Raw genomic sequence first — 26,116 nt, 5'->3', positions numbered from 1 at the left:
ATAATTGCAGACAGGGAAGGGAGGCCTGAGAATATGTGAGAGAAACACGCTGCAGACACCAAGGTCAGTGCAGGAGGAGGGGCAGGAGGTGCTGCAGGTGCCAGAGCAGATTTGCCTACAGCTCGTGGTGCAAACCATGGCAAGGCAGATTGTCCTTCAGAAGCCCAAGAAAATCCTCAGGGAAGAAGAGACCAGCCTGCAGCTCATGGAGAGCCATGCCAGAGCACAGGGATGCCCTCAAGAACACTGTGAATCTGTGGCAAGCCCATGCTGGAGCAGGTTCCTGGGAGGGACTTGCAGACCTGTGAAGAGAGGAGCCCATGCTGGAGCAGGTTTGTTGGCAGGGATTGTGACCCCACAGGGAACCTGTGCTGTTGCAGACTGGTCCTGAGGGACTGCATGGGACAGTGCCCACTCTGGAGCAGTTCATGGAGAGCTGTAGCTCATGGGAAGGACTCATACTGGAGAAGTCTGTGTCTCCTGTGACAGGGACCCCATGCTGGAGCAGGGGGAGGACTCTTCTCCCTGAGCAGCAGCAGAAGCAATCTGTGATGAGCTGCCCATTCCTGATCTCTCTACACCACTGGTTGGGAGGGGGTGCAGCCCAAAATGAGGGTAGGGTGGGGTGGGGGAAGGTGTTTTTAAGATTTGTTTTACTTCTCATGATTTCACTCTGATTTTGGTTGGTGGTAAATTCAGTTCATTTCCATAAGTCAGTTCCATTTTGCCCATGACAGTCGCTGCTGAATGATTTCTCCCTGCCCTTATATCGAGCCACAAGCTTTTCTGAATATTTTCTGTGCCCTGTCCAGCTGAGGAGGGCAGTGACAGAGCAGCTTTGGTGGTCACCTGGCATCCAGCCTGGGTCAATGCAAAACGTGTATAAATAATCACAGATCTGAAAAACAGTATGAGAGTTTGTAGTAAGTGACTGAATCAAATGAAAGAAATTTAAGATTAGTCTCACTACTCATGCGGTCTCTGAGCTAAGGAGAGGGAATGCCTTGGTGTTCCTGCTCTCACTGATTTAACACAATCTTCCTGATGTTTCCTTAGTGGTTAACTGACTGTGTTCATGGTAGCAGTGGGGGATGAGGCAATGGTGTCAGTCCTGTATTTCCAGATTACCTCAGTCATAGCAGATTGTGGTGGTACAAAAGCAGTGACATCAACCTAGATTCCATCTTCTGTGCTTATGCAAAATGCTTATAGCTCTATAGTTTTAGGAAAATGAAATCAGTAGATGACACTGAGGAAGTAATCACTTAGACTTTCTTCATTATCTTTATTAATGTACATTCTTCTTGGCTATCTGATGAGTTTTGGTTATCCAGTGAAAGGGTGTAGTATTATGAGGAAAATCTCATTCACAGGATCAGTTGAGAGAGTTTCAGAAAAGGTTTTGTGGAAAGAGGAAGGACAGTAGGGGGAACATGAGAGGATACTGTAATGAAAAGCCAGCAGAAATGCGTCTTGTTCCAATGAAAATGGGAAACACTGAAAAGAGAATGGGTCACTATGGGCTATTTAAACAAGTAAAACTAAAATATGAACTGTGCTAGAAACAGAAAACTGGAGGGTCACCAAAACACGATTTTACATTCCAAGTTTAGTACACAGGAGAGAAACAGGGACAGCATGAGGATACACTGAAACAGCTGCCAAGAGGTTAAAAATCATAGGAAAAGACTGTGTTATAAGTCTTGAAGGCACAATAACACAAAATTACTTGACCAAGAAAATATTAATTGTAATTAATTTGCAATAAGGAGATAAATTTTGAGACCAGTTCTTATTCTCCCGCAGACTAATTGGACTTTTGCCATGAAGTTTATTGGGAAGGAGATTAAACTTTAAATAATGGCTTGCTTAAGAAATCATTGATGTAATTATGAACTGCTGGGAAAAAGTAACTAAGAAATACATAATGAAATATCATCACTTGAACAAATGCATCTGAGGTGTCCCTTCAGATATTTAAAGAACTGATGGAACAGCTAGTTGCTAAAAAACCCCACAGAGAATAGAGGAAGTATCAGGAGACTAATAAAGTGTCAGCACGCCAGAAGTCTTTAAAAACTGAATTAAGAGTAACTATGGAAACTATTGTCCTATGGGCACAGCTCCAAATTGAAACAAATACTATAAATAGTGAAGCTGAAGGGGGCAATGTATTTACATGGAGGGGAATAGTGTAATGAGACCCTGATATGGCCCAGGTGTACTGCAGCAAACCAAGGCAGGCCAATTAGATTGTTTACCCTCCACATCTTTTACAATGAAGCCAGAAGATAAGCCGAGGACAGAACAGCTTCAAGACTCTACAAAGACATTTGATGCTGTGCCACATTATATCTTAAGGAAATTACTGAAACAAGTCAGCTGGGGCTAAAATTCACTTAAAGGTATCAAAGCTGGCCACTGAACTGTAGACAGAAACTAAATCTGAATAGCAGTCAGCATGGTCAAGGATAAGCAGACAGTAGTATCCTTTAAAGGTCAAGATATGGTCCAACGTCTGGAGGATAAGGCATTAATTAAATGTGAAAGTGGTTACAAAAGTTGGAAGACTGATTTACAGCACAGAGGAGAGAGGTTCAGATTGTTCTCTAAGGTTACTCTGGATCTCATAAAGGGAGGCTAAGCTTAAAATGAAATTAATAAGTAATAATGCTAAGCATTAACAGCACTTTGTGCCCATTAAGAAATGAATAAATTTTATGAACTACAAATACTTTTTTTGCATATGAAAGAATTTGTTTTTCTTAGATGCTTATTCAGACTGTATAATCAGAAAACTGAAATTCAGAAAGCAGCACCATCAATAGCATTAATAAAAGGATAATTTGCTTAATATCTTTCTTGTTCTGAGAGGAACATTCCCTTCAAATTGTTTATATTGCTTAGATTAGGTTGAGATTTGCACACCCAACTGGTACCATCAGAGGGCTCCATACTCTGAAGTTTTCCTCATGAATGAGGATGGTGTGGCAGTAGTGGGTGGTAAGGAATGAAGGGTTGGATAGCAGAGCACTTCTGTGATTGTCCTGGATCAGACCCAAGACTTAGCCAGGATAGTGCAGTCCCTCTAGCAGTGTCTGAAAATGGGTGTTTACAGAAGATGAAGGGCATGACAAGCACTCAGTAACTCTTCCCTGGACTCGATTGGTTTCCAGCTTAGGGCTCAGTCACTCTCAGCTCAGTCACTTGTGGTTTCAGTAACTCTAAATTATTCCTTTTGCATGAACTTTTCCAGCCTTCCCTTGAATGAACAAAAATTTCTAGCACTGGCACTGTCCTTTAGTCTTACAACCATAGCATTCATTGCAGGAAGTACCACATCCTTTTGTTTGCTCTGAAGCTGCTGCTATCAACTGCAATTGACACCCTCTAACTCCTGTATTGGGAGGCTTGGCAGAGTCAGACTCTGGCCATCCCATTTGTGCCACTTGTGCTTTAGTGAATTTCTATCTTATATGCCCTTGGTTGTCTTTTTCATGGACTGATTATCTTTTCCTGCAAGTTGTAGACTACACTGAAGCCATTTTTCCAGATTCATGAGTAGCTTCCCTGGAACCAGAAGTCATAAGACTGCCTCAGAATTGTATCTTTGATGTTTTAAAGTATGCTTTATGGCCTTGCAAGAGAAGCCTGAATGCATAAACTGAATTCAGTTGCTGCAATGAAGCCCTCTGAACAGGGAAGGAGAGACTCTTTGAGATGTATGAGCCACTGCATGCACCTCACTGGAGGGTTCCCAGAAGCTGTGGGGCTTCCCAGCATCTCAAACAATGCTGGAGCAGAAAACAGTAGGCAGAGACATTTCCAGGAGAGCTGGAGCCTCACTGCTGGACTTGGTGTCAGGGTGCCTGGCCATGGGTGCTACCTTTGCAGAAAGAGGGAGACTCCCTCTAGAGCTAAGAACAAACGCTGCTCCTCTGCCTTGGATTTTCCTGGAGTATAAAAGGGACTTCTGCCATCATCCTCCTTGTTTCAGCACTTGTGAAGGTTCTTGCTTTGTTATCTGAGAAAAAAACAAAGAGGTTCCTGGTTAGATACTGTACCCAGTGCTCTAAATTGTCATACACCAATGTCTGTCTCAGCAGGATGACGTGTCATACTGCACATTAACTCTACGGAGTTATGGCTCTCACTTAGGGTCTTCAGGTTTGGGGTGGGTATTTTGTCTTTCTGTCACCAGTCTGTGGATTTTACTTCAGTTCTATGGTGATTCAATAATGTTTTGCACACAATCCTTTTTCAAGTGTGTGCCTTTGAGCACTTGAAACAGTTGATGTGTCCGTTAAAGACAGAGAATGGCTGCGAAATTGCAAAGAATTTATTTCCATAAAACTTCAGGGATTAGTTCCTAAGTTTAGCCAGTGTGTCTTTCAGGACTGATCCTCAATACTGATTTTCATCCTTCTTTCTATCTGTCCTTTAATATTTTGCTTTTCTCATCAAAAGTGACATATTATTAGGAGGAAAATAATCCCAAAAGGCTGTCTTTAATTCCTCCCTGATTTTCTTTCCTGAAAACCATGTCTGTAACCTTTCTGCCTTCTGCTTGCACAGTCCACTGAGCAATAACACAAGTTGTTTTTTATTCCCAAGTGAGAAGGAAGAGCTGGAACTCTGAGTCTTGCTGAGGTCTTAGAAAGGGGGTTTCTTTTATAACTTGCAGATAAAAACCTGCTACAATGAAATACAAAAGAGTTTTCAAATGGTGAGAACGCTGTTGCCCAGCTCTGTGCTGTGCTGTGCTGCTAATGCACAGCAATTTTCCCAAAAGAGAGTGCAACACAGGTGAGGCTGAACTTTGTAATTGTGCAGGAGGGGAGGAAAGGAATACACAGGAATTCCTTTTCCTCTTGCTTTTATGGCATGAATGAGGTTGTGCCTTTTAGGAAAGAAGCCACACACCTCTCCAGCTGCTGGCAGCCTCTCTGCCTTTCTGCTGTAGAGTGGTAGCCCTGCAGCAAGATCTTGCTGACCTACCTGGGGCACTGTGAATGCCAGGCTGAGGCAGGAGAGCTGAGATTGTTGGACCTTGCCAGGCAAGAGCTGTGTGTCACAGCTCACGTTTCTGGGTGTGTGCATCACGCTAGAAAATGTTGCTTTGCTCTCCTTGTGTGAGGTTACTGTAATAACAGACAGTTGTTGTTGAACTGCAGAAGTTGGTAAGATTCTATTTATCTAAAGGTTGGAAGTCTGAGAGGTTGCTGTTGTGGTAAATTCTTTGCAAGCTTTTGCAGTTCTAAGCACATGACCCTCTGCTGTCTCTAATGTTGTGCTGCCATTGGCAGACTTTCCATTACATAATCTTGACCCATATTTGTGATATGTGACATTTTTTGCTATACACTGTCAGGGATAATCTGTCACAGAATAAACTTTCTGATTATATGCTGAGACTGTCATCCTTTAGCACAAACATAACTTGTGCCTCAGACAATGATATTCCTTGTTAAGACAAGCAGAGTATAGTTCTCTCAGGTGAAAAAAATCCACCATGAGAGCATTGTGTGTTCTGAGACTGAAATACCTAGGACTACATTCATTGCCAAGTGATTGCATGGAATCACATCTGGGAAGAATTTGAGCTTTAAACAAATGTTGATCCCCTGCCCAGGTGATGGGAGTGGTGATAGGCTGAAGGAAGCATGCAGCCTGAAGTGTGACTCTGCAAAATACTCTCAGGCAGGTCTAGCTTTAGAAAAGCAGAGCTATGGGAAAGGTTTCTCTGCTGTACACTTACACTGAGGTCTGCTGGTAGTTGGAGAGTTAATCAGTCTTTTCTTAAAAAAAATTGTAATGGTGTGGAGAAAGAAATAGATAAAGCTCAGACAGGGGTTATTGCTACAATGTAGCTGAGAAATGAGAGGCCTCTGAGGAATGGGAACACCCCCAAAGCTGTCTGCTTTCAAAGAGCTTTGCAAAATCCATCCGTTCTTAAAAACCTGATTTCAGTTGCACAGAATAAGAAGTAGAGGAGAGAAAGGTGTATAAAATAGAGGCAGAGAGAATAAATTGGGAATTCTCTCAGTATTCAAGAACAGTGTCTGTTTCAAATGGACTTTATATAATGTTATAGCTAAGTAACAAGATTGTGTGAGCTGCTGAAGTGTCTGCCACATTGTGGAAGGGAATGAATGTGGAACATAAGGCTGAGAGACTAAATACACCATCTTCAGGGAAAGAAATTTTCCAGCCTTACGTAGGAGATGCCTGTGTGCTAAGAACAGTTGCAATATCAAGGAGAAAGGTTTTGATTCAGCACAGGGAATTAATGCCTGTCAGAGACAAAATTAAAACCTGATGAATGCAGTCTCACCCACTTTAATTTCTTCCCTTTCTGATTCTAAATTTGTCCTCATTCTGTCTGTGCATTCATTCATATATTCCTCTCCCTTCCCACCTCCCCATTGACTCACACTCTCCCTTCCTGTTATTACTTCCTTTTCATTTTCTCTTCCTTTAGGTTCCCTTCCCACTCCTTCCATTTCTCCTCTGCCTGACCCCTCTGCACACATTTTACATCACAATGAAAAACATCAGAGAAATAAAGAGCAGGGAGAAAAAAAAAATATGAACAAGAAAGAACGGAGGGCGGGGGGGGTGTAAAGAGTACAGAGTCCCAGAAGGGTGCTCAGCATTGCTCTTTCTCCCCAGCATGTACTACAGATTTTTGAAGGTGTCAGAGGAATCCTAAAAACTGTTCCTTGCTTCTAGGCTGCAGCACTTGGCCATGGCTTTGTGAAAGGCAACATCAGAGTTCATTTTCTGAGATTAGTGTCCTTGGAAACCATCATAAAGAATGGAAGGATCCCAAAGTCCAGTGTTAGTGGGATGACAGACATCCAGCTGTGCATGGGACTTACTACTGTGCCAGATCAGTGAGGCAGGACACTGGGTGGTCTTGGGGCTGCAGAAAGAGAAATGGGAGCTTTAGGGACTCTGTGAACTTGCTGTCATGCAATGCTGACCAAGAAACATTACAGCCTCAGTCTTAGTGGGAGCCTGCATGCAATGAACTGCTGTTTCTCAAAGCAGCAGTGTTGATAGCTCATGATCAATGGCTAAACAGTGTCAATTTTATTTTGGTGAAACAACAAACTGGTGCCAGGAATGCTTGTTGTAATGTGTGGTAGGAAATGGGCTCAAACCACTTTGTCTGGAAACTGGTGGTCCCATCCCAGCATGCTGAGTTTGATCCCAGAGCCAGTCCATAACCTGGAGAAAGCAGTGCACTTCTGCAGCCCCAGGCCCACAGGCTGCTCCTTGGTCCAGCCTGCAGGCCTGTGGTGGGGAGGGAGCTGAGCTGTCACACCTGATGATGGCACAGTGCTACACAAGTTTAATTTATTTTCCTATTCATTTCTCAATTTTCTCCTTTTCTGGCCCTGTTGTTGTTCCTGAAGATGGAAACTGATAAATAAGTACTTTTTTAAAAGGCTTGATAGGAATGGTACCAATTCCATGTGGATTATTTCTCCTTCCTACAAAAAGGGCAGGTGGGAAGTGTGCAGGGCAGATAAAAAGAAATAGCTCGTTCCCATCCCTCTCTTGCAATCAACTACCTTCTGCCAGCTTTTCTAGGTTTTAGATTGATGAACCTAAACATTTCTTTCTAATATTTAGAGAAGGCTAATACTTCTTTCTGCAAATTCTTGCATAATCAGGAAGGATCAGAGCGGACGGCAGGCCCTTGCAGTTGGGTGTGATTGCACAGCGCGGTCATGGTGGGCTGTGCGCTTAGGGAACGGCAAGTCGCTCACTGTGGCTTGGGGATGGTTTTGCCTTGGGGGACTCTGTCGGGTTATGGAGTAACCTCGAAACAAGCCACGCCGCGACGGTGGGCAGGTGGGCCTGCTGGGAGCCGGACCGGCCGTTCGCAGGGCCTGACCCGGAGGGGTCGGACTCGCCGGGAGCTTCCCGTGGAAGCGCGGCTGCCGTTACGTAAGGAGCGGAGGGGGAAGGGACGGCTCCGAGGCGGCGGCCGCGGCCCCTTTAAACGCGGCTCCCGGGGCGCGCCGGCCGCCCGCCTCGCTGCTGCCCCCTCCCCGGCTCGCTGCGGTGACAAATCCGCTCCTCGCCCGCCTCCTCCGCCGAGCGCTCGCAGCCGAGCCGGGCGGCGCCGGGAAGCGCTGCCGCGCGGCTCTGCACCGGAGCCGGCCAGCCCCAGCCCCAGCCCCCGGCCAAGCCACAGCAGGCAGCGGCGAGGGGCGCGATGGAGGCTCCGCGCCTGGCGCACACCATGAGCAGCCCCACGAGCCCCTGCGAGGAGGTGATCAAGAACCTCAGCCTGGAGGCGATTCAGCTCTGCGATAGGGACGGTAAGCCCGGGCTCGGCGCGGCTAATCCCTGCAGACGTAAAATGCTGCTGCCCTCATGGATGCTAATGCAAATTAATCCGCGCGTCGTATGGTCCTTTGTTATCCCCCACGAATTTGTAGGTGCAAGTGTTCCCCACCCCTCCCGCCGCTGCCGCCACCCTCCTGCCATTGAGAACAAAAGAAGAGGAGAAGGTTGCACCTTGCTGGAGGGAAGGGAGGGAAAACCGCCGCTCCCTAAGCCGTGCCTGGCGTTGCGGCGCGATTACCCCGGGCAAGCCTGATGCACAACCCTGCCCCTGCCAGGAATGGACGCTGGGGCTTATTCTGGGAGAGGCAGCAACGGGAGCCAAAGCCCGAGCTGCGGAGAGTCCGGAGCTAGGGATGGGGTAGCGGCCCTGGTGGGGTTTTATTGCCCGCGGTCTCCGAAGTCCTTTGTATTCCAGGGCAATTCCCGTGCTTCAGGTAGACGGGCGGATGTGCCGGCTGCCGTGGGCAAGCGGCCAGACTTGTTGCCGGTCCCTCGTGAGAGCCATGAGGCGGCGAGCGGACCGAGCCTGGGGCTCGCAAGATGGGGCACGGGGGGAGACCGAGAAGGAGGCGGTTCAGCACCGCGGACAGCACCGCGCCGACCGGCCCGGGCGCGCCGAGCCCCGAGCCGAGCCGGGAGCCCGGAGCCCCGAGCCGCGCTGCGCTCCCGCCGCGCCGCGCCTGGCGCCCGCACCGCCGCGGGAGACCGCAGTGCCCTGGGGACAGCGGCTGTCAGTCCGGCCGCCCGTCTGTTCCCCGGCAGGCAGGCGAAGTTTGGTTCCACAGTAGCAGGGGCGGGTGTTAAAGGTTGTCTGTGCTGAAGCAAGCAGATAAATGTCAGGTGGTGACGGGGGACAGCCAAAACAAGTGTACGTGCTCGAAGCGACGCTGACGGCTGACTAGGGGAGAAGAGAGACATGTCGTTTGTACCCAACTGTGACTGACAAAACTAAACAGACTCGCTGTCAAACAATGAACTAATATTTTTTGCGTAGAGTGGCATATCATTTGTTCTCACGTATCAGATAATTTCTATCTTGTCGTTTCCCATCGAATTATTAAAAATCACTTCTTATTTTTGGATGCAAAATGTGCTTTGGGTGTGGAATTTGTTACCTAGTAAATGTACCAAGGAATGGGGATACTGTATCAGTGACCGGTAAGGCTGAATTAATGAAACTATTTCCTTGTGGTGAGAATATTTTTGGAGCATAACTGTTAAAACTGATGGCTATAGAGGGAGTCAGGCCAGTTTTCTCTGGTTTTTTTTTACAAATTGGGATTAAATACTTCACTTTTTTGACCTAGACAGACTCTAAGACCATTTAAGACTCAGACCATTTAAGAACCTGAATTTTTGTAAGCTCCTATTTTTTCTTGTAATATTGTGGGGGGAGAAAGAAAGACAAGGCATTGGAAAGTCTCAGATATTATTTTATCAGTATCAGTTTTTTATCAGTATTATTTTTATAGTTACAATATAAATTCTTTGATTTTTTTCTTTTAATGTTGGAATTAAGATATATGCACTTCCATCCATTCATACTTTACTCACTGCCACAGGAAACTGAACTATGTTTATAGTAGTGGAGATTACCCTAGGTTTTTCACTAAAACACTTTTTCACATGTATTCCTTTTAATTAGTAGTAGATAGAATTAAAAATAGATAAATTATGCAATCTTTCATATCTGTGTACCCTAAGTAATTGTAGTGAAGTAGTCCGTGTTAATCATGACAAACGCTATTTGGATCAACATACAATAGAAAAGGACTGCTTGATTCCTGTGGATTAATGTCATACAGACCAGCAAATGGAAAAATGTAGTATTTTTTGTTTCAGTTCCTTTTTGGTTAGACTCCACTGGAAAACAACAACTTTCCTGTAGATGTGGCTTTACAAGCTAACCTTCATCAAGCAAGCTGCCATCATCCAGGGCTGTTCCTCAATGCATGCCTGAATTTCCACAGGAGGTGCCTGTATTGGGGATGGCAGGGAGACAACTCAGTACCTCAGTTGGCACAGGGCTGCTCTTGAGCATACTCCAGTATTTCCTACAGGTGGCACTTATGCATCAAAAAGCTTGTTTTAATGGAAACACTAAACAAGGAAGCAAAGGTTAGGGCATTCATCTTTGAGATAAGTGTACAAATGTACACGCCATACATTTAGATCCCTGAGTGTGCACATGGGTACATTTGTATTATAAATTCTTGCAATTTATTTTAGGGAATCTTTGTTGAAAATGGTGACGTTCTTAAGGTGATTGGCTTCACTGAGGTTCAACAAAGTCTTGTGATAAATAGCGATGTATTACGCATAGTAAATTATAATTATGCTAGATGTTCATATTCTGGAAATGTCCTTGGTGTTTAAGCTGTACTAACTGGAAAGACAGCCAGTGAAACCATAACATTACACATCCAACTATGACAAATTCTGCAACGCACTTAGTTGGAATTGCAAGTACTGCTGCAGTAGAAACATCAGCAGTAATGGAAAATTTATGTAGCTAGCAAAATATTTTTCTTATTTTCTAAGACAAGAGGATTAATATTGAGATGTTTTATATTCAGGAAACTGGGTTATACCTTCTGTGAAGGTATATACAGGAGCCATGAATCTAGAAATTGGAGTAAGCAATTAATAATATCATGGCAGTTCATCTTTTTTTGGATTTTTTTCTGGGTTTCTTTCAGTGTTGTTTTTTCAGGCATTGTCATCCTTCTTAACAAATCAAAGCAATTTAAAAACTTACAAATATTAAATAAGAGATAAGAAATATATGCACTTTGGAATTTTTTTAGATAAAAACTCCTGATAAGATTTGGTTCAAAGTGAATGCAACATTATCAAGCCAGTTATGAGCGTTTATTTTCAAAGGCATCTTGCATTATTTGCTCTTGTTCTTTTACATGGGTCCAATACCACAGCTCAGTCTGATGCACAGTCTAACGTGTAGCTCCTCAGAACTCTCTTGAGCTCATTCTGTGCGTAGGAAAAAGTGTAGCATTTGTTATTTTTCTTTGCCTTATTTGAACATTGTAGCCATACTTCTGTAAGCTTAGGCCAGGAATGAATGTTTAATCAGTGCTGAACATTATGTGACCTTTTTATAAAATTTGTATTAGCCTTACCTGGCGATTAAACCTTGAGTAGATGAATGGATCTCTTTTGTATCATGAGCATGCCAATGCTATAGAAATATAGCTGATGTCAGAAAGACTTGGGGAAAAAGCAAGATTTTCCCAGGCTTGGTAGAACAGTCTTGGATAGCAGCAGCTGAATGTCCCGAAGCTCCTCTATGGCTGATGCACCGTGTCTGTGGGTCCCACCGAGCCGAGGGCAGTGACACTGTCAGCCACTGCCCTGCCCTTCCTTGGCACAGACAGAGGGAAAGCAAATAAATGACACCTGTCAAAATGCAGAAAGGAGAGGAGCACAGAAACAAACCTCCAAAGAGGATGCTGGAACTTGGGGCACACAGATGAGGAGTGAGGCAAGAAAACTGGCCCTGGAGGTGCTAATAGACAGCAGTGGCTGGTCGAGGGTGAAAGAACAGGAAAGACTTGCAAGATGGGGATTAGGTTAAATGGGAATTGGACAAAATAACCCGGAATGGGAAAAGAAGATAAAGGAGCAAGGAAGGCAATCAAGTTCAGGCAGCATGCTCAGGGAAGTAAAGCTTGGGGGAAAAAAGTGAGGGCATGTTCACTCAGATTAATTTGAAGAATGAGGAAGTACAAAAGGGGCATTATTGGGCAATTTACACCACAGAGCTCAGGAGTAAAGGAATGGAACTAGGACTTGCTGAGCAGAGAGACTGGGACTGAAAGGACAGCCTTAAGAATGAAGAACAGGACTTTGAAGCGTGACTGGGGAAGAAGAAGGAGGAGGGGCAGGAAGAAGTTCAAGGAACAGGGCAGAAGAGGCCATGCTTTGGTGTGACTGTCAGAGAATGTCTGACAGTGCATGACATTTTCCAAAGCCACACAGGACCCCAAGATGACAAATTCTCCCTGTTCATTTGCCAGCAGAGAGGGGTGCCATGGAGTACTCAGAGTCAATGGCTGCTGCTCACTTCTGTGAGAGTAGGACTTTAAAAAAAAAAGGCTTTGAAGAGAACATCAAGCACATTAAGTGATTTTCCTGTGCCTTCGTTTTCCATGTGTAAAGTGGAAGCATACTGCTGCCTCCCCTCACAGCAATGTTTTCAAAATAAACTAATGAATGTTTGTTAATCAGACAGACACTGTAGTAGCCTGGGAAACCCATGAGGTGCATGGAAAAACCCATGATGAAATTCATAATTTTGTCTTCAGAATGAAGAATGAATAATGTGTAGCAAATAAGTCCTGGGACTACACATTGAACAAAAGCAACTAGCTGTTACAAGAAAAATAGTTCATTATGTACGCACTATTCATTATGTATGCTGAATGAATCAGAATTTATGTGCAAAAATTAGTACGTAATCATGCAGTTAAAGGCTATATCATAATCTAAACAAAGTGTCCAATGTAAGGTTATTTAAGTATGCTTCATTCTGGTAATTTCTAAGCATTGATGGCTTGAGCTATACAATCTCACTAATGTGCTTTTACACTTTGCCTTTATATATTTGAAGATAGTATTTAGGATTCAGGATCAGAGCTGGAACTGGTGTCTTGGCCAGTTTCAATCAATTTCATCACCTTCCAAACACTTGGCACCATCACAACTGTTTAGTCTACCAGGCTTGTATAAAAACATTACATCATATAAGCTAAGATGTCATTTCTGGTTTATGTAAACAGCTTGCATCTTTGGCTCCTCATGTGATTTGAGCATGTCTCATGTTTTCTGATTTATTTCAGGAGTTTATTACCATGCTGGATTTATTGGAGGATTCAGAAATATTTTTCTGGAGTTCATTAATTGTGGTTTACATTGCCATATTGTGTACACATTCACCTTTCAAACAGAAGGGATAAAGTGGCACCATCCAGTCTCTGTATGCAATCTTCAAATCCCCTTTTTGGCATTATGGAGCAGTGTCACTGCTATTTCTGAGATGTCATCATGTATGTCTGAGAGATGGGAAAAAATCAAATATCTAGGTAGACTCCCACATGAGGGACAACTGGGAGATCCAAATTTCACAGTAATTCTTAGTGTCCTGAAGCTTTGTTGTTGAATAGTTTTGTTGTTTGTTTTTTTTTTAACTATGACACTTCCGAGGACAGCTCATATTTTCTATATCCAGAATAATAAAGAAGTGCTTGTACTGGTGATATTTTGACATGACACAAAATTCAGGGTTATGCTTATTGTTGGTTTGTTCCTCTCCCCAGCTGCAAATTTGGAGATTTTAATTCACTGATATATTTCTTCCATAAAATGGTGTCTAATCTGGCTGAACTTGAACATTGTGGGGTTTTTTTGTTGTTTTTTGGGTGGGTTTTTTTTTTTTTATGTGTGGTTTTTTTTTTTTTGTGACAAATTATAGTTCTGCTTCAGGTAGGAGTTAGAATCTAGTGCATCATTTCAAAAGCTCTCTTGCTGCAAAAAAAAAAGCTAATTAATGTTTTAGCTTTACATCCTTGCTAGAGACAAAGATTTCACATATTTCTCATTGTTAGAACAGAAAAATACTAAATGGAGCTGAGCAACAAGTATTCATGAATGATCTTTAGAGTTGTGGAAGAGAAGACTAATGATTTGCCTATGTTTTCCACTTCAGCAAGTATTTCATCCTGTCTTGGTTTATATCATAAGTAATGATGTCACTAAGTAACAAGGCTTTGCTGGAAACTGGTTATTCAACATCCTGGTGTCAAGAAATGTAGTCATCCAAGTTCTTCCTTTATATTCATGAATTTTTAGGGTTATTTTCCTTCCTTCTTCCTTCTCATCTTCTTTTAGAGCTTTATGATGCCCAAACTTACATTATTGATTATGAGTTATTTTGTCTGGCAATGACCAAGTTATATATTATAAGCTGTTTATGTTTTGCCTGCCATTCTATTTCATCTCCTTTTCATTCAATTATTCTTTACTGCAACTCCATGAAATCCTTTATAAAGCTACTGAAATGCTTGATGTGTAATTATGCTAGATTCACCTACAGAATCACTGTTCTTTCCCAGTGCTGATATTGCTGGCTTGAAACTCAAACATATAATATAGCTTTTATAGTTAATTTCTAGTCAATTTTATACTTAAAGCATTTTAATCATCACTGTCTCCTGTGTATGTGCCTTCTTCTTTGTGTTTGTTTCAGATTAGAGATCCCAGATGCATTCTTTTATTTATTCTGTAACAGAATCCACTGTAGCACTTCCTGCCTATGCTTGTAAGCCATCTTGTGCTTGCAGCTCCTTCTGTTTAATGTTGTCCTCAATACAAAAATGTGATCTCTCTTTAGATCATTCACAGACACAAAGCCTGGAAGCAGCCACAGGCTCTATGGTACCCCAGTGGGCACATGAGCTCCTTACTTGTTTTTCCATATGTCAGTCTCACCTCTGCCAGCCTTGCTTCAGCTCTGCAGATCAGCAGCTCTCAGTGAGTACAATGGCAGGAGGAATCATTTAGGGAGAGAAATTGTAACCCCTCCAGCATCTGAGAAGCAGTCGCCTAGAAGAAGAAGCTGAGCCCACCCCTCACTTAAAATTTTATATATCTTCTGCAAATCTCAAAGACTGAGCTATAAATACTCAAAGACTGAGTATTTATCGTGGAAGAGTTAAGCCATTACTATCTGATTCATCTCTTTCATCTTTCATCTTAAACTAGATTTTTCTATTCTACTAGCAATTTTCTTCTCAGCCTACTAATCTGGTGGCTCTACCACCTCTTGTGAGAAGTGTTCTGAGCTCATGTTTCCAAATTCACGATTTGCCCTGCCATTCTACCTGTGTGATCGAGGTCAGAGTACACCCAGAAAGCCAATTCAGTCTTTCCAACAGCTTTCCGGTGAGGTTCCTGGTCCCAGAGCCATAGTTTCTAGAACAAGCAGAGTATCCCTTCTGTCATGTAAGGTGTGTTGAGGAAAGACTCGATCATATTCTTATTTAGATTTCTCTAGTATTTCATCATTGATTTTTGAATGGGTTCCAGTCAGGCATTGTTGTGTTCTGTTGTCTCCAAAGCCTTGCTGAAGTCTTCCTCACCTTGGTTTTTCTTTCTGGGACTTCTCTGCCTGATTAGTTTTCCATTTTTCCCCCTAGAATCCAAAAAGATCTCCTTGTTTACCCATTCCTTGTAATTTCCCGCATCTTTTATTGTTCATGGCTTCTAAACAGCAGGTTTGAAGGCTCTGACTTTTCTGAATAAGGTGGTTTTCAGTCCCCTTGTGCTGCTGAAGTAGTGGTGTTATCTTCCACCCTGACTGAGGAGGTAATCTTTAAAAATCCTCCCAGTCTGAGTTTTTCTTAGACAACTCAGGACAGTAGGTACATCTTCTGTTCTGCCAGCATGCATGGCCTTCCGTGCTTTTTGTGACCTGAAGGCTATATTTAATTCTGGCTGAACACAGGCTTAAACTATGTCTTGTGTTCGCTTTTGACAGAATTTTTCAGCATTTTTCTTGCAGGCCACTTTCTTCAAAAATTTGTAAACATATCTGGAGAAACAGTATAAACACTTCCAGTACAGGATATGTGTATAAAATATGTCACGGCTATAGAAAAGTACAAACAAAGACAGTGTTTAGGCAGTTGGAACTAAAGAAAACTCTGCTCCAGGATCATTTTATGTGATTTCTTCACTAGTGTTTGTTCCACAGTGGAGCATTCTCTATTTGACCTTGAAATGTTTTCCTTCTGCACAGAAGATTTACTTAGAATTCATTGTAGCATTTGTAACTGAATCAGTTTTCACAGTGGTGTTTGTAGCTGAATCATTAGTCAGTTTGGTTTTATTGTTCTCAGAGTGTTCTTGGTTGATTTCTGCTTGAATGAACAAGGCGTTTTGCATGGATGTTTCCAAAAGCAATGATTAGCTGTACTGTTTTCATAACCTAACAAGTGTTCCTCTGAGTCTTGACAGGTGTAGCTGCTGCCAAGAATGGGAAGCCTTGAAACTAGTTTGGTGTTGCTCTTTCATTCCTGCAGAGTGGCAGAAAGTATTATCAGGGTTACACTCTTAGTTCCACATGGAGTGGAGTCTGGAGGTTATTTCTTCGATATTGGAGAAAGTCATTCCCAGCTGGCAGCTCTAGGAGAAGCAGAGTTGAAGGAATTGCAGTATTAGCCTTTGTATATCCAAGCACTCTTCTTAGGAGAATTCTTTGGTTTGCAATGATCTGAAACATCCCATAAATTTCTTTCCTGAGCTGTTCCATTGGCTTCAGTAAGACTTTGTGTAAAAACCAATTTGCATTCATAATGTGGCATGATTAAGATCTTACAAGTACTGTATTTTCGTAGTCTTTGGTGCGTGTGTTCTAGCTTATTTCATACAGATAGGCATCTCATTTGGAGTTTTCTTTGCAGGTTGCAGTTTGTCTGAATTTGATCTTTTTTTATAAGATAGATTTACATATTTGTTTATATATTTAACCTGTATTTATAATCTGAATTTAACTTCTGGCTAGAAATAACATTTTTAAAAGATTATTCTGAGCATTTTTTTTACAGTTCATTTCTATGTGTACTCATAGTCAAAAACATTTGGACTTCAAAATAAGCAGGATAAAAAGATGTTAAAAGGCTCTTTCAGTCTTGGCCAGCTGTAAGTTCTAGTGTACAAGTATATGTGGAGTGACTCATGCTGTGTTGTTCTTTTTAATGTAACTTATGTAAAGGGAAATTATATGTGGGTTTATATAAAGGAAGGGATAAAATTAAACACAAGGCGTGCAGCAGATTGTATTTTCTAATGCTACTAAGGAACATCTTCCATGTGACAACCTAAGGTAAATACTATGTACTTACACTTTTGTAATGAACTTTTATGCTGGTAGCTTAATATAGATGTTGAGTAGAAAGCATGTGATTTTCAGAGCGTTGATTCTGATGAACTTCTAGCCTTTACACTTCCAGTGTAATTCCAAGACATATCTCTAAATATGGAATATGTTCCATATTTCACAGGAACTGAAAATCCCCTCAGGCTGCTGACTGATTCCAGTAGATCACAGGGAGTTTATGTCCCTCTTGTGTGGAACATACTGGAATTTTAGGCCATGTTACCTGTGCTGTGATGACACAGCTACCATCTTACTCCTCATGAAAGGACAGGTTTGGGCAGTAAGACTTCTCATGGCATTAATTGTGATTGTCTCACCTCTGCCCATGTGTAGAGGTTGCTTTCTTGCAACCTGATGGAGGCACCTGAAACTCTGGTACAATTCTTTGTTTGCTCTGTGAACAGCTCTGTTCCATGCTTTGGGACCCTGACACAAAGAATGGAAAGAAGTGCACTTCTGCACTTCTCTTTGTCACTGTTTGGGTAGCATGGAGTTCTTAAATCATGCTTGATACCCAGGGATCTGAGTAGAGCAGCCTTTCTAGAGCATGGGAGTTTAATTTCAGGTTTTGTGGCACATCAGGTAGCCAGGTGGCCCAGCATGGCTTTTGTGGTAGGAACGTATCTAGTACTCTGTGTTTTCTCACAACTGGACAAGTGCAGGGAAGACAGAACCACAATCTCCATGTATAGTGATTCTCCTTTTTCTATTTTTGTATATTCTGTAATGCTCAGCTGGTCTCTGTGTTGCTTCCTTGAGCAGATCATCAGGGAACCCCCCAGGCTGCCTGGTGGGGCTGTCAGCCCTGGTGCAAGCATGCAGTGCTGGAGATGGAAGCCGGAGAGGGAAAATAAATCCTTCAGTGTATCTCAGTATGCTTATTAGATTAGCTCATATAGTAGGGAGTGGGAACTGGAAAGCATTCCTTGAGATGCTTTTAAATGCTCTAAATCCAAAAGATGCAAAACTAATCTAAAAATGAATGCTTTTTAAGTACTATACCCAAGGGAACTTGTTTGGCATTGTGAATTTGTAGAAGGTTGTGCAGCTATTCCTCTATAGCTAATCAATTTTTGTCTTGTCTTGATCATGATTGGTGCCATTGTTGCAGTCCAATGGCTGTTGATAGCCTGCATAATAAGACTACAGAAAAATTTATAATGGGAACTATTGTAAGTATCCAACTGTGCTGTGCTTTTTTTAAAGAGCAATTTGAGAGTTATTGAGGACCACGGATTTGAATCTGATGGTTTTAGAATTGTTGTAGGTTTCTTTTAAGTTAATTACATCAAAACTTCGCTTTGAGTTTTCTCCTCTCCATTAGAGAATTTTCATTAGATAACCTACAGGAGAGTTCTGTCACAAATGCCGTCAGGACAGGAAGCTGATGAGCTACAGCTGGGACTTTCAATAAATATACACGGTCGGTATGCTATACTGTGTCTGAGTGAGGGGTGAATTCCAGTGTGGTGAAGACTCTGTTGAAAGATTTCTTTTGGCTAAAATATTCATAATTGTGTCATCTTTATATTCTAGTAACAGTGAGAAGCTTGACCTTATTGCAGCCTTCCTCTTGATAAGGAGTGTTTAGCAGGATCCTCTCATTTCTGCATGCTTGCCTGCCTTAAAGAGACTGGCAGCGACCTAAGTTATCTGTGAGCTCTCTGCTCTTGTCAGGGGTTCAAAAGTTAGGAACAGTCAACCAGTGGCAGACCTACATCTAAAGGCCTTGGCAATGTTTAGTTTCCCTAGGAAACCAGCTAAAAATGAAACAGAACAACTCTTGCCAAAAAAAAGGACTCTCAAAACCCCTATGTCCTTTACTTGTTAGGGCCTGAGAGAAAGTCTGAAACAGGCATACAATTCTGAAACGTGCATACAATTTAAATGTAAAATAGAACAGTACAAGTTACAAAGTAGAATTTCCTGAACTATTGTGAGTACGTAATACATTTCAAATCACAGCTAAAAAAGCACAAACTAGTGGAAACCAGAGCCAAATCCCATTCCTTACAAGAGATGTGTGTGAAAAGCACCCAGCAATTGCCAGTGCACTGAAGTAAAGAAATGCTCATTCATGCTGCAGACTGCCAGGGTACCAGAGAGTTACAAAAGCCCACTCACGCTGAGCACCCTACTTTCCCAAGGAAAATGCTTAGTAAAACTATGTTCCCCAGCCTTGAGTTCTCCCTGCTGCCCTTCAAGTGGCAAATTTTGCCTTTCTGTCTGGTCTTCCCTTTGGTGAAAGGAAGTGGACTTTAAATGAAAAAATCCTTTTGTGATCAAGGCACTTGCAGTTTCAGGGAAGCTGGCAGGTCACGTTAAAGCTCATGTGAATGCAAGGCTGCCTCATCTTGCTAGATTTGAACTCACATGACTCAACTTGAAGTAGAGAACGTGTTTTTGGTTTAGATGAAGACACAGCTGCAATAAATGGCACAAATTGTTGCCAGCCAAAGAATGAGGTAAACCGATGTGAATGAGGTTCACAGTAATAAACTAAAATGCAACTGTTTGTCTCTCTCCTTTGTTTAGTGACATGTGGAAGCACAAATCATGAAAGGCCAGTCACGTCTCTAATACACAGTTAATATTAAAAGCAATGGAAAACTAAGGGCAATGCTTTGCCTCAATTTCACTGTTAGCTGAAGAGCACTGGAGCAATTAGGCCAGTGACCCAGAGCAGTGTCACTTGGATCGGAATCTGGCCCCAAGCAACTTGTCTGGGGTCACACAGTCAGAGCCTTCATCTGAGATCTGTTTTCCTTTGTTGTTAGTCCTGGAGACATAGGCAGTCCCACACTCTCAGACACAGCTGTACATTTTATTCACCAGAAGAAACCAACCTCATGCCATTAAAAGCTTTGTATCCCTTCCTGCTCCAAAATCTGCCCCTTTAGGAATCAACAGCGTGGGATTCTGCTGAAAAATTTTATTCCCATTTTCAGCAGAACAGCACTGAGATAGCATCCTTACAAAAATACACCACAAAATGGGCCTGAGTGCAGTCTGAAGTGTGGTCAGAATTTCACATTGGCTAGATAATAATAGAGATCTGAATGAAGTGCATTTGGTAGGTTGATCTGGGAGAGATTTTGTAGTAGTTTCTGACATACTTACTTCCCAAGTCTGGAATTCTGTATGACTGAAGGTATGCATTAAACTCAAATGCTGGTTGTGTATGTAAGGACTGTAAAGTTAATTTTAATTTTTAAATGGCATTTAAATTAAGTAAGATAGTGGTTTAGAGCCTTTTACATCCCTTGTTACCTTCTTTCCCTTTCAGCAACTGAGAAATGCACATTTTAATTAAAATTTGTTTTTCAAATGTATCTTGTAGCCAGCACATGCTGAGAAGAGCCACTTACCACCCATGTACTGCAAGCTTGCTGTGCTGAACAAAATGGGAGTGTTTAATTAGGAGGAAATACTGTGGTGGCTTAGTGTTTGTGGCCTGCAATAATAATGTCCTTTTTGGTTTCAAGAAGACAGAATTGCCCTTGCCTGGCTCTGGTGGCAGAGCCATGAAAACCAATGGTTTGCCAGTAGGAGATTTTTTTTTTTATTATTTTTTTTTGCATACTGCAACTCTCCTTTCACAGAAGGCCATAGAGAAGTTTGTTTAGCTTTACATGACGAGGTACAGTAAAAAATGAAGCCATGTTTAGTAAAAGCAGGCTGAGAATGTTAGAAGGAACTGGGTATAAATTGTTTTGCATACAGGAGTCACTCAGCAGCCAGAATGAGGAGCAAGATGCTGATGGATGCTGGTGACATTTGCACTCAGTCTCAGCTTGTCTGGCCAATTCAGTTTGTTTGGGTTTGGAATTCATGGGTCATAAAAGGAGATCCCAGCACTTCTCAGCTCTCCAGCCAGGGATTTGGTCAGTCCTTAGAGCATGGTAGGGTCAAAGGATCTCAATAGATCTCCATATCTTGAATACAGGGGAGAGTAGTCATGATAGCATGGATGGCAGTTTAATCTTCTAGCCTAAGTGGTTTTTCAGTCTTACAGGTTTCCTAGTGCTTAGTGAAGAAAAATGTACCTACATGATTATTTACAACCTTTCAGTTGCATATTTCCATCTGAAAATAAAAGCCCTCCTGTTTTATATTTTCTCCATTTATTTTTGACACAGTTACAACAAAATTTTGTGTGAAGCTGTGTGTGTTTAGCTTAGCATATTACTGTGTTAGCACTCCTCAACTCACTTGTAATAAAATTGCAAGAAGAGGAAAAAATCAATAATAAAGGCCCAACCTTGTGGGACATAAAGTACTTTATAAAGGCATAGAGACCTCCAGTTTTTTTACAAATATTCTTCAAAAAATATCTAATAGGAGCAAGGGGAACTCTAAAAAAGGTAATTATATCAACAGAGACTTCATCTATTTCCATTTCAGTACTCAGTCTAGGGGTTTGGCTGCTGTTGACATTCTGAAAATGTGGTTTAGTTTTGAATGAGTAAGATATAAATATTAAATACTTCCAAGATGTCAAATAATTTCAGGATATCAAATAGTAATTAAATCTTAGTGAAAGAATAAGGTCAGCCTTGCCAATTTAGCCATTGATCTGATTTGCAGTCAGGGTTTTTGTTATGCTTTGGGTTTGTGGAGTTTGTGTACATCATTGCAATCATGTTTTCAGAAGTTCTTGAGTAACTCAGCTTAGATTCCATTGATTTCAATAAGACTTTTGCAAATAATTTAGCTATTTCTGAAGATGTTACTAATCATTACTTAAATTTTTGTTCTAAGTAAGGATAGGTCAAAAATCAAAGGAAGAATTGTTGCTGATTTAGACCATTTGGCTGATAGCATCAGAGGACAATGTACAGTGATATATCTGAATTTTCTCTATGGTAATAGCAAGAGAGGAAACAATTATTTTGAGGAATTAGTTTAATGATGCAATTAAATACACTATTTATTTAAAATAAATTGCAGTTATTAAATAATTTGTCTGTAATTGAAGTTAGCAAGTTATAAATTCATCCACATTCAAGCTTAAATGGTCCCGATATATTTGATTCTATCAGTGCTCTCAGAAAAAAATATTATGGGGATAAATGATGTATTTGACACGGAAATTAATAAAAATTATTCTTGAAAAGTTTGTCCCTTTTGAAGTATTAGTCAGAGGATATTTCTGAGTCAGTGACATGTAGATTTCTTTGCTAAGGAGTTCAGAAATTGACTACAGTGTAAAACATACTGTTTATCCCCATGATTTTTCTTTTTTCTCTGGCAGAAATCTTGCAAATTGCTGTTGCATCATGAGAATCAGTCAAATTGACAAGTGTAATTTAGGAAATTATTATAAAGGGTAACTTCAGCTAGCTCTTAGCTTCTGTGACCTCCCTCTAGTCTCTGGAAAGAATTGGATTCCTCCAGGGCCAAGTTAAATGTGAGAGCTACATGTAGGTACTCAGATTAGCCCATCTAGGAAACTGCCTCTCTTCACTGGATGCAAAGTGAGCCTGAGGAGGCTCAGTGCCCAAGGGGGATGAGTTTTGTCAGTTTTTTTGTCTATATTAGCAGAGTAAAAGTATTAGCTGTTTCCACAGTAGTCTGGAAAATTCATATATATATATATATATTATGTGCATCATATGAAAATTGTACCTAAACATCATTGTAAGTCATAGGCATAAAATCTTTTGGAGAATAGCCTTTGCTTTTGGATTCACAGATGAGTATTTTGTATCAAAATTATTCCAGGTGTAATTCAAGATATCTATGGTCTTGTCACAGGAGTGAATATTGTTGGTTCTATTCTTGTTACTGTTTCTGCTGTCATATTTAAGAAATATTTAGGTTTTAAAATTGACTTAGAAGGAATACATATGGCCCAACAAATCCACTGTTGAGAATCTAGTATCTATGCCAAAATTTATATTCCACAGAAATCTTATAATGTGGCTATTTAATTTCTGCTTACTAATTATAGTAACCTTCTCTGTAAAGATACACTTAATTTTCTATTGAACATAATGTTGTAGCCAGTGCCTGCTGAGAGAATGAGCTGTAAACCAAAGCCCTTCAGTTCTGATAGCATATCCACGTTCCAAATCTGCCAGGGTACCTCTGCTGGCTGCTGCTAGCTGGCAGGTTTGCCACTCGTGCCTTGTGTATTCCCAGGGGTGTTGGTGGAACACACAGGTTTGAGCAAACAAAGCCCCCAAAGTCCCATCTGCTTTTGTTCAGGGGCATTTTGTTCAAATGAGCCCCTGGGCTGTGTGGGTGTTGGAGCACGGGGCTCCCAGCCTGTGGTTTCCCATGGACACTCATGGTCCCCCCGCTGCTGTGCTGCCCCTCCAGCCTGCAGAGCAGGGCTGCAGGCCCCTGGTGACAGCAGGCACTGGGAAACCAGGCTTGGAGAGAGCAGCAGCTGGGAGCTGGGAGCCTGCACTGCCTGCTGGCAGTGGCAGAGTGAGGGATTGGGCTGCTGCTGATGGGAATCACGGCGCCACTTGTAGAGCGCATTCATCCTCCGTGTGAGAAGGAGGAAGAATCGAGTCCTTTGTAAGGGGCTGAGACAAATTTTTCAGAACAGAAACCAGGCACTCCAGAGATTGCTCAGTGCTTTGTTTATGTGGGCACTCTTTGGGGGGCATTCTCAGCTGAAGAAGATGCCTGTACTGAAGGCACATTTGTGCTCACAGAGTCCAGTTGTGTTCTCTTTGGTTAGTGTGTGGAATATTCCTGCTGAAGTCAATGTCCTAGATTAGCAGGAAACAGATAAATTAAGCTGTTAAAACCATGTAATAAGAATCTCAATATATATGCACATTTCAAAACCACTCAGTAAATACAGATACACGTTTTAGTTAAGTAATGTTTTATTCTTGAAACTATTTTTAAAATATTTTGGATACAGTGCACATTTCTTGCTAGAAAATGCACAGCAGTAGTATCAGACAATGGGGAGGAAATGAGGAGAAGGTTTAGAGGGGTTTATCCCTCTAACAGGATTTCTAGGGTCAGGCATTCTCTCTTTATCTAATTTAGGAATTAGTTTTACAAGGATACTTATTTAGAAAATATTCCTAAATATGCTTATATCAGTATAAAAATCTCTTTTGGGAGGTAGTTTACCAGGATTCAGGGGGAGAGGAGAGAGAGATACTTGAGAGTCTGAGACCCTTCACTTGTTTTTTTGTACATGAAAGGAGGCACAGCAAAACATCAATATTACTTCTGTGGTTATGGATAAAAAATTGAGCTTTGAAATAGAGTAACTATCCTAGAGAAGTGCACTTACATAGTGTAACAAATAACAGCCTTGATTTAATATTTTTTTGAATGTTATTGCATTTGTATTTCCTCTGTGTGATTCCACTGTCTCTCTTGAACAAGGTGTTGCTGTGAACATTGAAATGTTGGTGTTCAGGTTAATTATTTGCTAAGTGGGGACATATTGTCCTGCCTCTGTAAAATAATTCTGTACAGCCAGCAGTTGGACTGGGAGCCATTGATTCCTCAGCACAGGAGGAAAATATGAGACTGTATTTTTGCTTAGTTAAATTTAAAGTAGCAGCTAATATGTAATTTCCTGGCACTTCCCTGTCATTTTTGATGGTTTATACAGAATGAAGTTTTCTCTCTTCTGTTGAATTTTTGAGGAAATTAAATACCTTCTCAGTAAATTGGAGAATTCACTGTCAACTACAGCACTTAAATATTGTCAGTCTATGTCAGATTTCTGTAATTACAATATTTTATTTCTATAGATCTGATATATAGCATATCCATTGAATTATCAAGACAAGAAAATATAGAAACTTTAGTATTTCAGAAGGTGTAAGGGTTTCTCTGCTCATGTCAAGGGAGTTCCTGTTTGTAAATGAGTTGTTCTCAGTTGTTAGCATCCACATCTATAAGAGGATTTCTTATGTCATGGTACCTAAGACATGTGTGCTCTTAGACATTGATCCCCTCTCATCAAACATTTCTTCTTCAAAATACCACAGCTAATATCTCTCATTGCATTGAAAATGTTACCTTGAGAAAACCACATTCTGATTTCCCCAGTGCATGCATTTTAAAATCTGAATAAGGTGAGATTTTTTTTTAAAAATGTGATTCATGATATAAAATTCTGTTTGGCCTTTAATGTGTTTATTACATGTGCTGTTGGTATCTATCTATCTATCTATCTATCTATCTATCTATCTACTATCTATCTATCTATCTAAACCTAATCTTTCAGGGTCTCAGAAATTGCTTCTCATCCTCACGTACATATATTTTGATTTTCAGATACCTTCCCAGAATGCTTTAAGAATCTAGCATTAGCTTTTAATTTTGTACTTTGTGAGTAGAGTCTCGCTTATTTCTGGCTCACAAACCTGAGTCACGTTTCCCTCCTCACATTGCTGGATTTTCATGGAGCTGACAGCTCACAGAAGTAACCGCAGGAGTTAATGTCTTGTGTGTATTCCCAGACACTACACCCAGCACCTGGTGCACCCTCTCCTGCATGACAGCAGCCCCAGTGAGTGAAATTACACCACTGTAGGGGAATATTGTGGTGGCACACAGGATATTGTGGTCACCATGGTTCCACTGACTTTCCTCCCAGTCACTGCTTGTGGGGTATCACCGGGGCTTTCCTGTGCTTTTGTCTTTCCCAATTCATTCAATACCTTCTGGATATCTCACACACCATAAAAAATTGCAGCAACCTCGAGACTGTTTTAAGGTGCTTGAGTGCAGACAGACATGATTTGGGTGAACAGAACAATCACCAGGGAATCTGGGCTTTCTTTTTTGTAGCAAACTTTCAGTCCTGAG

General features: G+C 41.5%; 1 protein-coding gene across 4 annotated transcripts in view; it reads left to right on the top strand.

Annotated features, from left to right (window-relative positions):
- PHYHIPL (phytanoyl-CoA 2-hydroxylase interacting protein like) overlaps positions 1-26,116 on the top strand; it is a 112,189-nt gene that overhangs the window by 72,449 nt on the left and 13,624 nt on the right. Inside the window, exon 1 of one of the 4 annotated variants that reach the window (XM_030950932.1) lies at positions 8,052-8,336. The exons of the other annotated variants lie outside the window; for them this stretch is intronic. Within the exon in view, the coding sequence (XP_030806792.1) occupies positions 8,231-8,336 (106 nt within the window). The 5' untranslated portion in view covers positions 8,052-8,230. Of the gene's footprint in view, positions 1-8,051; positions 8,337-26,116 lie in introns of those variants that run through there. 4 annotated transcript variants of the gene reach the window in all.

The sequence above is a fragment of the Camarhynchus parvulus genome, chromosome 6 (assembly GCF_901933205.1).
Source record: "Camarhynchus parvulus chromosome 6, STF_HiC, whole genome shotgun sequence".
NCBI lineage: Eukaryota > Metazoa > Chordata > Aves > Passeriformes > Thraupidae > Camarhynchus > Camarhynchus parvulus.
The sequence above is the reverse complement of the archived record's forward strand: the minus strand, read 5'-3'. Positions and strand labels throughout refer to the sequence as shown.